At 37.9% G+C, this 16,316-nt stretch overlaps 1 protein-coding gene, 1 non-coding gene and 1 pseudogene across 2 annotated transcripts; 1 reads left to right on the top strand and 2 right to left on the bottom strand.

Annotated features, from left to right (window-relative positions):
* Positions 1–2,844: 2,844 nt before the first annotated feature.
* Positions 2,845–6,076, bottom strand: LOC119987877. The gene is made up of 7 exons (XM_038832781.1): positions 6,026–6,076; positions 5,864–5,933; positions 5,639–5,677; positions 3,834–5,502; positions 3,633–3,707; positions 3,098–3,317; positions 2,845–3,015 (listed from the first exon to the last, which is right to left on the bottom strand). Exons 1-7 carry the CDS (start codon positions 6,074–6,076, stop codon positions 2,845–2,847), a joined length of 2,295 nt encoding a protein of 764 aa, XP_038688709.1.
* A 54-nt stretch (positions 6,077–6,130) lies between these two features.
* LOC119987876 lies at positions 6,131–13,903 on the top strand (annotated as a pseudogene).
* Positions 9,015–9,122, bottom strand: LOC119990258. The gene has a single exon (XR_005465986.1). It is a non-coding gene; the product is annotated as a small nucleolar RNA R71 (small nucleolar RNA).
* Positions 13,904–16,316: the final 2,413 nt, after the last annotated feature.

Below are 16,316 nucleotides of genomic sequence, written 5' to 3'. Positions count from 1 at the left end.
AGACTCAGTTCTATTGAGCACAAGATTGTGGGCCTAAAATCTGCTCAAAAGTTGAGCAAAAAAGAAGAAGAAAATAAAATTGTACATGATAAAGTTGAGGAAAAGGAAGAAAAGGTGGGGATTAAGAGGAAGATTGTGAAGATGAGGGCGATAAAAAAGGGGAAGAATGTAAAGAAAAATACTCTGAGAAGGAGCTCACGTTTAATGCCGAAGGCAGCCAAAGAAATATCAGAGGTATAAGAGTTGGAGAAGAAGAAAAAAGTGGGTTTGGAAGAGCTGATTTCCAGGAGAAAGAAGGCTTCAATGAAGAAGAAGCCTTATTTAAATGATGATAAAGATGAAGTTGGAGCTGATCAGGTGGAAATTGGGCACCTGGAGAAGGGTGATATAACATCCATCGAGGGGGAAGATCACTTGGCAACTGAGTGCAATGAAGTTTTCGATAAAGTTATTAGCGACATTATTGAGAAGGTGGATCAGTTGCCAACTGAAACAACCGATGATGATGATGATGCAAATAGATTTTATGTTGCCCCCCATGTTGATGAGATTGTTGATGATGATGATCGTCATCTTGATAATCCTTCTGTAGCAATTGAGAAGGGTCACAGTGTTGATATCAAGGTTGATGATAAAGTTGATAATTACCAGTTTGAAGTTGATAACAGTGAACGTAAGGTTGATAACCTTACGCTTATGGTTGACAACACGGTTGCAACTACTTCAGATAAGGTTGATACCAATGAATTTATGGTTGGTATCTCTGAAGTTAAGGTTGATCAACCTGATGAACTGGTTGATGCCTCAGTTGAAGAAACTGAGAATGAAGAAATGGTTGATGGGGGTAGTTCAATTGCTAAAGAGGAGGATGATACTGATGCGAATAAATTACGTTTGTTGGCAAAGCTTGCAACAGAAGGTCAACAGTATCAGAGCAAAAGATTTAAGAAGAGGGGTCCATACCAAGTGTCACCATATACGGACCCTTCCAAGAAGAAGAGAAAGATCCTCCCAGAGTTCAATCCTATTTCAGAGTATCCGAACGAATGGGAAGTTGAAATGGATGAATTCTATACGAATCCCATCAATCATGATAAGACAATTGATCTAAAAATAATTGATGCAAAAAAGGAATGGTTTGATACAATCATCGATCAAAGCAAGTGGCTATTAGATACGGTACGCACTTATAACTCTTAATTTGTACATTACATTTTTTGTTAATGATATAGAAATTTATACATTAGTTATTATGTTAATGAATGTTTTTAAATTATGTTTATAACTGAATTACTTTTACGTTGACTACTGCTTCTATTTAGGTTGATATCCAATGGTTGTCGTTATTCGTGAATGAATTATAGGTTGATATATGCATATAGATATGGTTGATAAATGTATTTGTTTTGGTGTTTATGGTTGATAAACTTACTTTATTTCTTATAATGATATAAATATGTTATGCAGCATCTTGACGTTGCATTCGAGTTCATTCGTAAAAGAATGTCTGAGAATACTGATATTTTCAGACAAAAATGTGCGATTATGGATACACATTTTCATGTAAGTATTTTAATTCTCGTTGATTTTATCTATGTTTAGGTTGACATTTATGTTACACTTTTCGTTTATAAGATACACTCTTTCGTTGATAACATAAATATTTTTTCGTTGACAATTCAATATAATTTTTTTTCCAGACATATCTCAACATCCGTTACAAATTGCACGAAGAGAACAATGAGCCTTCACATTGGGATCGTGATGATCTTCTACTGCATTTTGTTGACGGATCTAAGGCAAATATGGTCTCTTGATCCAATTTGGATAGGGTTTATTTCCCAATTAATATAACTGCTGATCATTGGGCTGCTGGTGTGATAGACCTTCAAGAAAAGAGGATCATTTGTTATGATTCACTTATCAAGCACACCAGACAGGAGACATTTAGTAATGAAATGAAATCCATTGCAACATTGATCCCCAAGATGCTGAAGCGGGCCAACGTCATCGACAATGAATCTCCATGGACCATAGAGCGTCAACCTGAAATTCCTCAACAACAAAATGGGTAAGGTTTTATATTCCTTTAATAAATATTCTTCTAATAAATAATTGATCTAATTTCGCTTGCTTTTTTCTTTCAGTTCGGACTGCGGCATGTTCTGTATAAAATTCATAGAGATTCTCTCAACCGATAAGGACGTGGCCATTTTGAAACCTGAGGACATGGGATTTATTAGGAAAAAATTTGCAGTCGAGACATGGAAAATGGGCATGATGAGAATGTAATTTTTATTTCATTAACATATTATGTTTATTTAATATATACAACTGTAAATATTTCAATTATTTCATTTATATATATGATATTCTATATTTACCAACGAAGACAGTTTGAGTAACCAACGGAAATAGTAAGAGTTATCAACGTTACCAACAATAGTTATCAACGAAAAACTATGGACCATAACATAACTACCAACGGAAACAGTAAGAGTTATCAACGTTACGAATAATAGTTATCAACGAAAAACTATGGACTATAACATAACTACCAACGGAAACAGTAAGAGTTATCAACGTTATCAACAATAGTTATCAACGAAAAACTATGGACCATAACATAACTACCAACGGAAACTGTAAGAGTTATCAACGTTACGAATAATAGTTATCAACGAAAAACTATGGACCATAACATAACTACCAACGAAAACAGTAAGAATTATCAACGTTACGAATAACAACAACCAACGAAAACAAATAGAGTTATCAATGTTACGCATACTAGTTATCAACGAAACATTAGATAGCCTAACAAATAAAAATCAATGACCAAGTTCAATCATAACTCTCATTGTGCTGACGTGCTAGGGTGTAAACAAATGGGCTCACTACAAGTTTGACGATTGTGACCATCTTGTTTGCAACGACTGCATTTTCTTTTTTGTATTTGCTCACCGGATGATGGAATTCGATGTTTCTTTGGTCGTCCACTTTTTCTCCTGGTTTCTGGAGGTAAGACAACCCTCACTTCCTCAGTCAGAACATTAGTGTTTGTGTTCAAAACAGGGTTGATTGGTTATGCGTATGCCAGTAGCAGCCTGTCAATACGATAATATTGCGAACACAATGAAATTATTGGTAATTTTCTAACTCTACATGCTGCAAAAGCGTGGACGCAAGGTATATGGTCAATATCAAAAACTCTGCAGGAGCAAGTCTTGCTGGCCAAATCCACTTGTCCTTCATCATCACCATCTTTAACAAGAAAAGTATTTATACTAATAGGCTCCACAGTCATGACCCTAGACCTGAAAAATTTCAAATTTTTAATTATCAACGATAAAATTATAGTAGTCAACGAGAAAAAAATAGTTATCAACGAAACATTTTGTCAACGAAAATAAAAAAATTCTCAACGAAATATATAAATCATCAACCAAAATCATCAAAGTTATCAACGATACATTTTATCCACGAGAACAACAAAATTATAAACGAAATATTTAAATCAACAAAAATTCTCAAAGTTTTATCAACCAAAATAAATAAATTCTAAACGAAATAAACAAATCATCAACGAAATTTCGAAAGGTTATCAACGAGAAATAAATTACTTTAAATACCTATTCCTTCTTTCTTCTGCAACTTTATCGTAGTAGTCAGTCAGTTCACCTTTCATTTCAAGAGCTATTGATCGTCTCTCATGAAACCATCGTTGTAATAAAGATTGCAGATGATCCATCAACTTCGTAATAGGTAAGGTTCGAGCATCTCTCAATATTCCATTTAAGCATTCAGCAATATTTGTTGTCATGATGTTATACCGTTGTCCAGGAAAATAAGCCCTAGACCATTTCTCAAAACCAGCTTCACTTAAATACTTGAAAACATTACCTGCATCAAATCTGCGTATTTGATTCATGATATGGTGAAACTCCACCTTATTGTATGACTTTGCTGCCTTGTAGAATACAGGGATGACAGAATCACTAAACTTTTTGGACTTCAAATTCTGACCAAGGTGATACATGCAAACACCATGTATGGCCTCTGGAAAAACTCTCCAGATACTTTTTTCAATACTTGCATTCCTGTCCGATATAAAAACAAGTGAATCCATGCTTCCAATAGCTCCACTCAATTTTTCAAAGAACCATGTCCACGCATCATCATTTTCTGAATCCCCTACTCCAAAAGCCAAAGGATAAACCTGGTTGTTTCCATCCAAACATGTGGCAACAAATAATGTTCCAAGATACTTACCTTTCAAATGAGTTCCATCAACACAAATTACAGGTCTTATACAAGTACGAAAACCTCTTAATGATGGTCCAATGGCCATGAAACAGTATTTGAATCGATTGATAGAATCCAACTCAATACGTGTAACCGTTCCTGGATTGTTTGCTTCCAATTGTGCAAAAAAAGAGGGAAGTTCAGCAAAAGATTGTTCTGGCGTACCATGTAATGAATGTAGGGCACTTTCTCTAGCCCTCCAAGCTTTCCCATAAGTGATTGAAACTCCATGCACTCTCTGAAAATCCTTGACAAAGTCATTTGGTCTATAAATGCAACTAACCCCCTCATATTTAGACTTAATGCATTCCCCCACAACCCAACCTGTTGCTTGACGAGCTTCATGAAATTCAAAACAAGAAGAAGACAAATGTTCATCACGATATACCTTTATGACAAAAAAACAAGTGTCCTCAACTCTTGTTGCTCGAAGCCACCACTTGCATTCATCTACTTTGCATCGAACAACAAAAAGAGTTTTTGTCAATTTTGCCACTTTGAATTCAAAGTGCAAATGAAGCGCATGCATGCATAGCTTTTTAAACAAGCTCTTTTTGTCTGGAAATATTTCTCCGACTTTCAAAACAGCATATGAATCATCATGTACAACAGGTGAGATCATATTACCACAGCTTTGTGACGCACCAATTGAATTAGAACCGGCAAATCCAGCATTACCCTCAGAAGAAAAATTTTCCTGGGCAGTTGTATGATCATTGGCGTTAACTTCTGATATATTTATCTGAGGTTCGTTAAGATCATCAATGTTCCGGCTGAATCCAACTATGTCAGGTTCATCAAACAATTTTGTATCTGCAATATCATATCGATCATCATTTAACTCAAAATTTACCTCAGTATCATCATCATATACCTCTCTATCAGTGTTTGAAATGCATAGCGATGTCCCAGGTATGTTCTTGTCGCTGTTGCATCGTACAAAAAAATGAACATCCCTATCACCTTCAATCTCAACAGGTTCAGTTGGACCATGGACATTGAAAATATACTTCAATTGGATGTTATGTGTTCGATGATCGATATTGGTCAATTCGTACACCATATCCAATAATTGGTTGTAGGAAATGTCATTTGGAATGATCATGCCCTTACTCTTCCCACCCTTATATGCATAACTGAGACCAACCTTTTCCCAAGACCCACAATAACGAACCAATATGCTAACCTCTTCCATTTCTGAATCACAAAATAAGTGAGTATTCAACCAAAAAATTCAACGAAAAGTAACAGGGTTATTAACCAAAACTTGCATCTGAAATATTAAAAACCAAAAACATGCAATTTGTCAACGAAACAGGCACAAATTATACACGTTTAGCAACGAAAAGTAAAACAGTTATCAACGAAATACCTGCAATTGGTATGATATAAGAAAAGTAAAACAGTTATCAACTAAAAAAGCTGTCTATATCAACGACAATACAGTCATTTAGCAACGAGATTACACACGTTTAGCAACCAAAATATACACGTTTAGCAACGAAAATACACAAGTTTAGCAACGAAATATATTTACTGGTGTTTTTAATACACTAACAGAATGGTGAAGTGTAAGTGTACACTTTCTGCCATTTACGATTGGTCGAACCATCTTCTGCGCTATACATCTAGCCATGATTAAAGTTGTTGTGTGAGAAACCCACTTCATTGAAATCGTGATATTATCAACCATATAAATGTTTTATCAACGAGAAATTGCCTGAGTTAAACGAAAACTAACGCAGTAACCAACGAAAAATTTGTCTGACATCAACGAAAAATCATTTATCAACGAAATATTTGTACTGGTATATTAACTCATAAAATGCACTACACTAACCTTAGTTTGGTGCTAATCTTCCTTCTCGACTTAAATGACAAGATTTTTGAGCACAAGATGTTGTACGATAAAATGCAGACTCGGTGAAGTATGAGACGAAGGGTTGGACACTTAGCGACCACGGTGAGCACTTATATGTTCTAGGGGAACGAATACGGAGATTGCGTTGCCGACTTTAGGCTTGTTTGCGTCTTCGACGACGTCGCTATGGCAGCTTACGGTGCTTAGACGTCCCAATACTTCAACCTTGAAGATTTGAGCTTTGGCTTATGGGTTTCACTAGATCTGTGACAAATTTTGAATGAAAGGGGTATACATGGCCGGTTTTACTGGGTTTGAAGGAGAGAGAGAGAGTGGTTTCGCAGAGGGAGAGGAGTGTTTTTGGGAGGGAAAACCATTTTTAGGGTTTAAGAGAGAGGTGATGCATGAAAAGACGTGAAATGATATTAATGTCTTTTCCTTTGTCAAATGGGTTATATTTAAGTGTTTTGAAAAGAAGGGTTAGATTTAAAAATTGTTTATTAGCGAGGGTTATTTTTCAAAAAAACCCTTAGTTTTTAGTGCTTTACTAATTTAAGTGGTGCAGTATGCTCAGGGGCGGCTCAACCCCTACGTAGCTAAGGTTGCAGCCTATGGCCTCAGATTTTTGAGGGCCAAATATTTTTTAATTTCTTATACAATTGATAATTGTTACTTTGTGGACCCAAAATAATTAAAAAGCTAGCTATTAACCTATTATCTAAGTTATCTTCTAGTTAAAGAACTCTCCTACGCTCGTAATTTCCATCACAACAATTTGTACACTCAATTGTCAAGTCAATTCGTCTTTCAATCCAAATGTTAGAGAAGTTGATTTACTACTCTTATTTCACTCAACATTGGGCCTCTCTACCAGCAGCCATTGTAACTATTCGGAATCCACAAACCAAACCATCCCAGGTCGGTCCCGGGCCGGGCTTCGAACCCCAGGTTAGTCCTAGGCAAGTGATGTACATATATTTTACCACATTTTTGTGCTTAAGTGCATTATGTTCTCGGTACTTTTTTATGGAATTAGATTGATATTATTCATGTTCCTTGTATTTTTATGGTAGGAGGAGTTGGAGCAAAGATACGGATCAAAGAGAGGAGTAAATTGCAATTGGAATCATATATAGGACCACTGGAACACTAAATGGCCGCTCGAGCACATATGACCGCTCAAGCGGCCTAGTATTCCGCTCAAGCGCCCCACAGAGATCGAGCGGAGCTGAAGGTAGCTGCTGCCACAGAAGCTACATCTTTGACCGCTCGAGCAGCCATCACCGCTCGAGCGGAGGTTGACGTAGCAGTTTTCCGAAATACACCAAAATTAGGTTTTTCTGGGAGTTTTGAGGATATAAAAAGAGGGCGGCCGAGTTTAGGAAACTCTCAACTTTTTTTCCTGGGTTTTGAGGCTACAAAGCTCCTTCTCACCAAGCTTTCATAGGAATTCAAGGATCTGAAGGTTTCCTACCCAACAACAACTCCATCAAATCAAGGGGATTTTCTTCAACTCTTTTCCATGATTTCTCTTCTTAGATTTATTTTTGATACTTTGAAGATGAGTTGTAACTAAACCTCTTTGCTAGGGCTTGATGTAGCCTAGTATGAATATTGCAAGTATTTCAATTTAATGGATGCATAATTTTGGTTCAAGGATTCATGTTTTTAATTACCATGCTTATAGTCTATTGTTTGTTTGATTGCTTGATCACCAATTGAATGCTCAACTAGATTCATCTAGCTAGGACTAAGGAACGAACCGAATTCACATGTCTTAGTGGAACTGAAATTAAGGAAATCAATTGTCGACTGCCATGAACAAGGTTTAGGGGATTGATTGGTTGCTATAGTTCTTTAGATCGTAATGAGTTGTTAGTCTTGGGTTAAAAACTGCGAACCGAACAGGATTAATCCATTGTTAATAATATCTGTTGGCACCGCGAACGAACGAACCAACATATTTAAGAAAGAATCAATCCTTGAATTGGAACCATAATTGTGTGTTTGTTAGTTGAATGCTTGTGATAAGAGTACTAGGTGAAATCATTGTCCTAGTGTTCTTCTCATATTGATATCACAAAAATCTGAATTTTAACTCATTTGTTAGTTTAGTTTAATTACATCATACATATTCTCATTCATCACAATTTCTGAAGCATTCATCAAGTTAGGTACATTAATTAGATTAACTAGTCTCCGTGGGATCGACCTCGTACTTGCATACATTGTACTGTTCGTAGACTCTTGTGCACTTGCGAGAATTATCACATCAAGTTTTTGGCGCCGTTGCCGGGGATTAGTTTAGTTCAATTGTGTACTTAATTTTTTTTATTTTAATTTTTCAGGTTTATGCAAGGTAGACGCTCTTTGAAAGGAGAGCTACAACCTTACATAGACGACATTGAAAGTTTGTTGAGGAATAAGAATCAAGGTGAAAGTAACGAAGAATCCTCAACCGAAGACAAGAAGATGGCGGCAATACTTCCAGCTGAAACGATGGGTGATCTTGACATCCCCACTATTCCAGAATCCCCATCTTGCATCGTACTTCCGACGGGAGCTAGGAACTACGAGCTTAAGACCATGCACTTTAACATGATGCCTTCTTTTCATGGTCTAAGTTCGGAGGATCCACTTAGTCATATTCGTGAAATTTTTAATATGGTTTCTAGCATGTCTTTGTCTACGGGAGTTACTGAGGAGCACTTGAGGTTGAAGATATTCCCCTACTCTATGAAGGACAAAGCAAGAACATGGCTCAACAGTTTGAGACCGGGTTCACTGACGACATGGACTGAGGGACAAAATAAATTTTTAGAAAAAATTTTCTCAACTCAGAAAACTGATGCTCTTAGGGATAAGATCATGCAATTTGAACAACAACTTGATGAGTCTTTTTCTGAAATGTGGGAGAGATTTAATAATTTGTTAACTCAGTGTCCCCATCATGCTTTGCCTTCATTAGTGTTGATGCGCATCTTTTATAAAGCACTGACAGTTCCTAGTAAGGCTGCAGTTAATAATTATGCAGGGGGATCTATCAGGAATAAGACTCCAACAGAATGTCAAACTTTGTTTGATAATCTAGCAGTTGAGACCCAACATTCAGAGACGCGAGGTAAGCGAGTTGGTTTGAACTTAATAACTCTGATATTTTTGCACCAAGATCGCAGGTTGATGCTATTGCTAGTAAGTTGGACATGCTTCTAGCAATGAATGGGCATACAATTCAATAAGAGATCTGTGCCATACGTCATGTTCCTGGCCAAACAACAATCACATGCCCTCAAGGAGTGGATTTTCCGGAGTTTGTACAAGAACAGGCAAACATGATGAACTCTTATAACCGGAATCCAAGGTTTGACCCATACTCCAACTCTTATAACCCAGGTTTTCGAGCACATCCAAATTTTTCATGGAAGAATACCCAGAACCAAGCCAATCCACCAACCACCACATTGGAGGACATGGTGCGGCAATTGGCTATTAGTCAACAGAAGTTGGAGGCTCAAGTTGGTCAAATCGCTGAGGCATTAAGCCAAAGGGAAGCTGGAAAATTTCCTAGTCAAACTGTTGTCAATCCGAAGAACAATGAACAAGCCAAGGCCATTCATCTTTGACGTGGTAAGGTTATTAATAATGGTGTTGATGACATTAATGACGTTGTGGATGTAGGTGAAAAAGAACAAGAAGATGTTCAACAAGATGTTGAAAAATCTGAGCCTACTCCACCTGCCACTCATTCTAAGGAAGGCAATACGAGTGTTCTCCATAAGGAGGTCAATCCTTACATGCCACCTATTCCATTCCCGGGTCGTCTTAAGCAAAACAAGCAGGATAAGTATTTCAAAGAAATTTATGATGTGTTGAGTAAAGTTCAAATTAACTTGCCCTTGCTTGATGTGATAGAACAGATTCCGGCATATGGGAAATTCTTGAAGAGTTTGAAGACTCATAAGCTAAAGTTTGCACCTAACGAAGGAGTCAAGTTGAATAAGAACGTGAGTGCAATTCTTCAAAGGGACCTTCCACCCAAGTTATCTGATCCGGGTAGCTTTGATATACCCATCACCATTGACAGCAAGCGACATGGACATGCGATGCTAGATCTTGGAGCAAGCATCAACTTAATGCCATTCTCGGTTTACAAGGAACTTGGAATCCAAGGAATGAAGAAGACTACAGTTCTTCTTGAGCTTGCCGATCGTTCTGTGAGGTATCCTAAAGGTATTGTAGAAGATATTTTGGTTCAAGTAGATAAACTCATTCTTCCTGCAGATTTCATAATTTTAGATACGGAAGAAAGTGGGATGAATGGACATGATGCACCTATACTACTTGGTCGGCCATTCATGGCAACTGCAGACACATGCATCCGAGTGAAGGACGGTACCTTGACAATGACAGTTTTGGGAGAAACTGTGGAACTTAAAGTGTTTGAAGCTCTCTCTTTTCCTTCTACTTCACTTGATACGTGTTTCTCTATTGATATAATAGATACGTTAATTACATCTACCTTTGTGCATAATGAAATTACAGATCTTGAACAGGTTTTGATAGGATCACCTAGTGAAGAAGAAGCAATTGAAAGTGTTGGAGCGGTCTTAGAGCACACCAAACCATATCAACCAAGGTACACGCCTCCAATTGAGCCATTGGTGATGAATAAGACAAAGCTCGAACCATCTATCATCTCTCCACCAAAGTTGGAATTAAAACCATTGCCACAACATCTCAAGTATGCATACATAGGTAAAGATGAGACTCTTCCGGTAATTATTGCTACGGATTTGACTAAGGAAGAGGAGAAGAGTCTCATTCAAGTGCCTAAACATCATCAAACGGCTTTGGGATGGACTATTGCCGATATCAAAGGCCTTAGCCCCACCTTGTGCATGCATAGAATTTTAATGGAGGATGAGGTAAGACCATCACGAGAATCACAAAGAAAACTCAATCCAAACATGAAGGAAGTGGTGAGAGTCGAAGTCCTCAAATTGCTCGATGTGGGGGTGATCTATCCAATTTCGGATAGCAAGTGGGTAAGTCCGGTTCAAGTAGTGCCAAAGAAATCGGTATCACGGTGGTAAAGAACAAGGATGATGAACTCATTCCTACAAGGATGACTACCGGATGGAGAGTGTGCATTGACTATCGGAAGTTGAATACCGCCACTAGAAAGGATCACTTTCCTCTCCCTTTCATTGATCAAATGCTTGAACGCTTATCGGGTCATTCTCACTATTGTTTTCTTGATGGGTTTCAGGTTATAATCAAATTCCGATTGCACCTGAGGATCAAGAAAAGACCACCTTCACATGCCCATTCGGTACATTCGCTTATAGAAGGATGCCCTTCGGATTGTGCAATGCCCCCGCTACTTTCCAACGTTGCATGATGGCAATTTTTTCCGACATGGTGGAGCGAATAATTGAGGTATTCATGGATGATTTTTCAGTTTTTGTATATTCTTTTGATGCATGCCTTGAAAATTTAGCTCTAGTTTTGCAACGATGTCAAGCGACGAATTTAATTTTGAATTGGGAAAAATGTCATTTCATGGTTAGGAGGGGTATCGTGCTAGGACATGTAGTGTCTCACCAGGGGATTGAGGTAGACAAAGCAAAAATTGACTTGATAAAAAATTTACCTTCCCCTACTTCTGTTAAAGGTGTTAGAAGTTTTTTAGGACATGCGGGTTTTTATAGTCGTTTCATCAAAGATTTTTCTAAGATCACCAAATCTCTTTGCGATTTATTGGCTAAAGATGCAGTTTTTGATTTTGACAAAGAGTGCTTGGCAGCTTTTAATGTGTTGAAACATGCATTGACCTCGTCTCCTATTATTTCTACTCCCAATTGGTCGTTACCATTTGAGCTTATGTGTGATGCATCTGATTATGCTGTTGGTGCGGTTCTTGGTCAAAAGGATGGTAAGGCGTCCCATGTTATTTATTATGCTAGTCGCACTTTGAATGACGCACAACTCAATTACTCCACCACAGAAAAAGAGTTGTTGGCAGTGGTATTTGCTTTGGAAAAATTTCGTGCTTATCTAGTTGGTTCCAAAGTAATTGTTTATACTGACCATGCGGCTTTAAAGTATTTGTTGAATAAGAAAGATGCCAAGCCTAGGTTGATTCGGTGGATCCTCTTACTTCAAGAGTTCGATTTGGAGATCAAAGATAAAAAGGGTAGTGAGAATGTGGTGGCCGATCACCTATCACGCATTGTGGAAGAAGGATTTTGTCAAGAGAATCAGGTGCCGATCAATAAGACTTTTCCGGATGAGCAACTCTTGATTGTCCATTCAAAGGAACCATGGTATGTTGATTTTGTTAATTATCTTGCTTGTGGCGTACTTCAAGAAGGACTAACTTTTCAAGAAAAGAAGAGATTTTTGGCATCGGTCAAGCACTATTATTGGGAGGATCCTTATTTGTTCAAGCATGGACCCGACCAAATCATTCGCCGGTGCGTTCCTGAAGAAGAACAAGAGAACATTCTACGCCATGCACATGATCTTGCTTGTGGTGGACACTTTGGAGCTAAGAAAACAGCTTTAAAAGTGCTCCAATCAAGTTTTTTCTAGCCTACGCTTTTTAAAGATGCATTCCACTTTTGTGCTAGATGTAATAATTGTCAAAGGTCGGGAAATATTGGTAGAAGGAATGAAATGCCTTTGAATAGCATTCTTGTGGTTGAGATGTTTGATGTGTGGGGTATTGATTTTATGGGTCCGTTTCCCCCTTCTTATGGCTACACTTATATCCTTGTAGCAGTGGATTACGTCTCTAAATGGGTTGAAGCCCTAGCTACTAGGACCAATAACCATAGGGTTGTTCTTACATTCCTTAAGGATATGATTTTTACTAGATTTGGAACCCCTAGGGCCATTATTAGTGATGGTGGTAGTCATTTTTGCAATAAGCCTTTTGAAGCCTTGTTAAAAAAATACAACATCACTCATAAAATAGCCACCCCATACCATCCTCAAACGTCGGGTCAAGTGGAAGTTAGCAATAGGGAGATCAAACGAATTTTGGAGAAAACTGTCAACTCCACTAGGAAAGATTGGGCTATTAAGCTTAATGATGCTTTGTGGGCATATAGGACAGCTTTTAAAACACCGATTGGTATGAGTCCTTATCGTCTTGTGTTTGGAAAAGCATGTCACTTACCTATGGAACTCGAGCACCGGGCGTATTGGGCTATAAAGAAATTAAATTTTGATATACAAGCTGCAGGTGAAGAAAGAAAGTTACAACTCAACGAGTTAGAGGAACTCCGTCTTGAAGCTTATGAAAATGCAAAGCTTTACAAGGAACGCACTAAGGCAGCACATGACAAATTGATTCAGCCAAAAGAACTTACCGAAGGTATGCGTGTTTTATTATATAATTCTCGATTTCGTTTGTTTCCGGGTAAATTAAATTCTAGATGGACGGGACCATTTGAGGTCATGAAAGTTTTTCCTTATGGTGCGGTGGAAATTCGGAATCCGAGAGATGGTAGCACGTTCAAGGTGAATGGGCAACGAGTGAAGCCATTTTTAACTGACTCTCTCACAGATGTTGACATTGGTGTCGTAGTTGATCAAGTCCCAAATCTAACACCATAGTCAAAGAAGCTTCGTCTTGCCAAGACATTAAATAAGGCGCTAGTTGGCAGGCAACCCAAAATATGTATGTAAGTTTATTATGTATTTTTGTGTGTTGTGTAAATATTGCATGGTTAGAGAAGAAAAAAAAAAAAAAAAAAAACTGGGTGTAATTTTCCCACAGAACCGGGTTGCCGCTGGATCTGTAAGCAGCGCTCGATCCGCTCGTACCCATGCTTCTGGAACAGCAGCCTCGGTTTGCTCCGCTTGAGCGGTGATACCAGCTCCAGCGCCGCACTTCAGGTGAGTTAATAGATATGGGCCTACACTTCATGGGCCTTTCACTCATTCAGCCTACTTGCATACTTCTCACATACTTAGCCCAGCCACACACAAAACACTTCTCACACACTCCAGGCTATTTTTCTCTCTTATACCACTCACGCCGTCATCACCTTGTGCACCGTTGTCTTCCACAGTTCCTATGGACCAGGTAACGTCTCTCTTGTGATTAATTACTTCTACTTCAAACTCTCTGGTATGGCATCTGTTTCTATGTTTTCAATGGGTACTAGACCTAATTTATGGCCTATGAATTCCTAGGGAATTGCATACTGAATATGTCTTCTTGCTGCTGTCTACATATGCATACATTCTATCCCTGGTTTCACTGAGTGTTGATGGTACATATGAGGTCTACATTGTCTGCTGGCATTTGTAATTCTAAGTTGGGCACTGAACTCCGTACTGTTGAGCGATTTGAGATCTTGGGTACTGAACTCCGTACTGTTGCTGAGGAGCAGGCCAGCTTATGTGCTTATGTCATGAATGGATTTGAAGATGTCCGGACAGAGTTGACACTGCTTAGAGCTAGCCAGGAGGCACTTATAGTTTTCTTGGGGTGCCCACCACCCGATGTTCCACCTCCACCATGATTACTCTCAGGTTGTGTTGTTCCCACTTTTGTGTGTTTCTTTGTCTTATTTTATTTTATTTATTTATTTTTTTCTGCATTGGGGACACTGCAATATCTAAGTGTGGGGGGGAGATTTTTGGGGTGACCTTTGGAGTGACTTTTGGATCCAAGATACGGTATGTATTAATTGCTATTTGCTTACCATGGGCATGTATCTGAATCTCTTATGTTAGCAGTATGTGGTTATAAAAAAAAATAATAAAAAAAAAAGAACAACTGTGATGTTTGTGGGTATCGTCCTGGTAAGCCCTCACGAGACTATAACTCGTCCACTAGGGACACCTAGGGGTTTAAAGGCTTTTGGTATGCGCTAAATACCATCGTGATTCCCTACGACAACGGGCTGTTTGGATTAGTTAGAGTCTTTGTTTGTGCGTTTTGGGTTAGATGCTTCTTCGCAATGATGAAAGTAATTTGTGTCGCTCAACTACTCTAAAGATGATCTGCTTGAATTTTATGTTTGGAGATTAAATATGTCGTGAATCATTACCTTGCATGTGAAGTCGAGAAATTGCATGGTGTCGTTTATCACATACAAATTGTGGAGACTTATGCCCGGTGAGATTTTGAGCCAATCGTTTGTTCTGAGGGATTTTGTCTACTCCATAATTTTTGTTTTTGTGCTTAAACTTACTTGAAATAGATCTCATATGCCTTGTTTTGATTGTTTGCCAAGAATATCGTTGTGAATTTATGTCTTGATGAACTTTTCTTATGATGATCATGTTGATCTTAAGAGAGGAAGGTAGACCTTCTTTGATTCGTTTGGTTATCTTTCTAGCCTACCCTTACATATATTTATCGCTAGTACCCTCTTTGAGCCTAAACACAAACCTTTTTGTCATGGCCAATCAACCTTACCCTATTTAATTTGAGGTTCATTTGATGAAGGAAAACTGAATTTCTTATCTCCTTTTGAGAACTATTGAGTTGAATGAATAATTGAACAAGAGTTGATTGTTGATGTGTTTTGATAAATTTATTGGAGTTGTGCTTTGGTTATGAAAGAAGGGAGTTCAGTGTGGGGGTATTGCAAGGAAGTAAAAAAAAAAAAAAAAAGTTGAATGCAGAATTGAGAAAAGAAAAAAAAAAAACAAGAATCAATGAGGAAGAAAGAGCATGCGTTAAAAAAATAAAAAATTCTAAGGAATGATTATTGGTAGCTCTTATATTGTTGATGTAGGGTGAGAAGTTTCAAAGAGTTGGAAAGTGTAGGTGTTTTGTGAATTGATTGGGAATTAAATATTTAGAGAAGGGTTTGGATTGCTATTTGGAAATTTTGATGTCTCTTGAATTTTATGTATTTTCTTACCTTTGCTTTTACCTACACTATATCCCTAGCCTTACGTTACAAGCCTAAAAAGTCCTACTTCATCTTGAGAATGACTTGGTTTGATTTTGAGAAGTGATCCGAGATATTGTTCACGATTCTTGGTAAGTGATATCCGTTGACGAGATCTAATTTTTATTTTCTTTCATAGTGCGTTCTTCTTGACTTGTATGTGGGATTTTGTTATCTTCTTACATTATTCCGCCCACATACGCTTCTTTTGAGAGTAGTTTGGCAACTTC

This window comes from Tripterygium wilfordii, chromosome 21 (genome assembly GCF_013401445.1).
Source record: "Tripterygium wilfordii isolate XIE 37 chromosome 21, ASM1340144v1, whole genome shotgun sequence".
NCBI lineage: Eukaryota > Viridiplantae > Streptophyta > Magnoliopsida > Celastrales > Celastraceae > Tripterygium > Tripterygium wilfordii.
Note: the sequence above shows the minus strand (reverse complement) of the source record. Positions and strands in the feature narration are given on the sequence as shown.

What these genes read in the sequence shown, in the direction of transcription:
- LOC119987877 (XM_038832781.1), bottom strand. Translation starts at nt 6,076, where the DNA reads ATGTCAGACAAATTTTTCGTTGGTTACTGCGTTAGTTTTCGTTTAACT. An exon ending in CACTTACACTTCACCATTCT is followed by an intron (nt 5,678 to 5,863) that starts GTTAGTGTATTA and finishes TACCAATTGCAG; the next exon opens with GTATTTCGTTGATAACTGTT. An exon ending in GCAGAAGAAAGAAGGAATAG is followed by an intron (nt 3,318 to 3,632) that starts GTATTTAAAGTA and finishes GAAATTTTTCAG; the next exon opens with GTCTAGGGTCATGACTGTGG.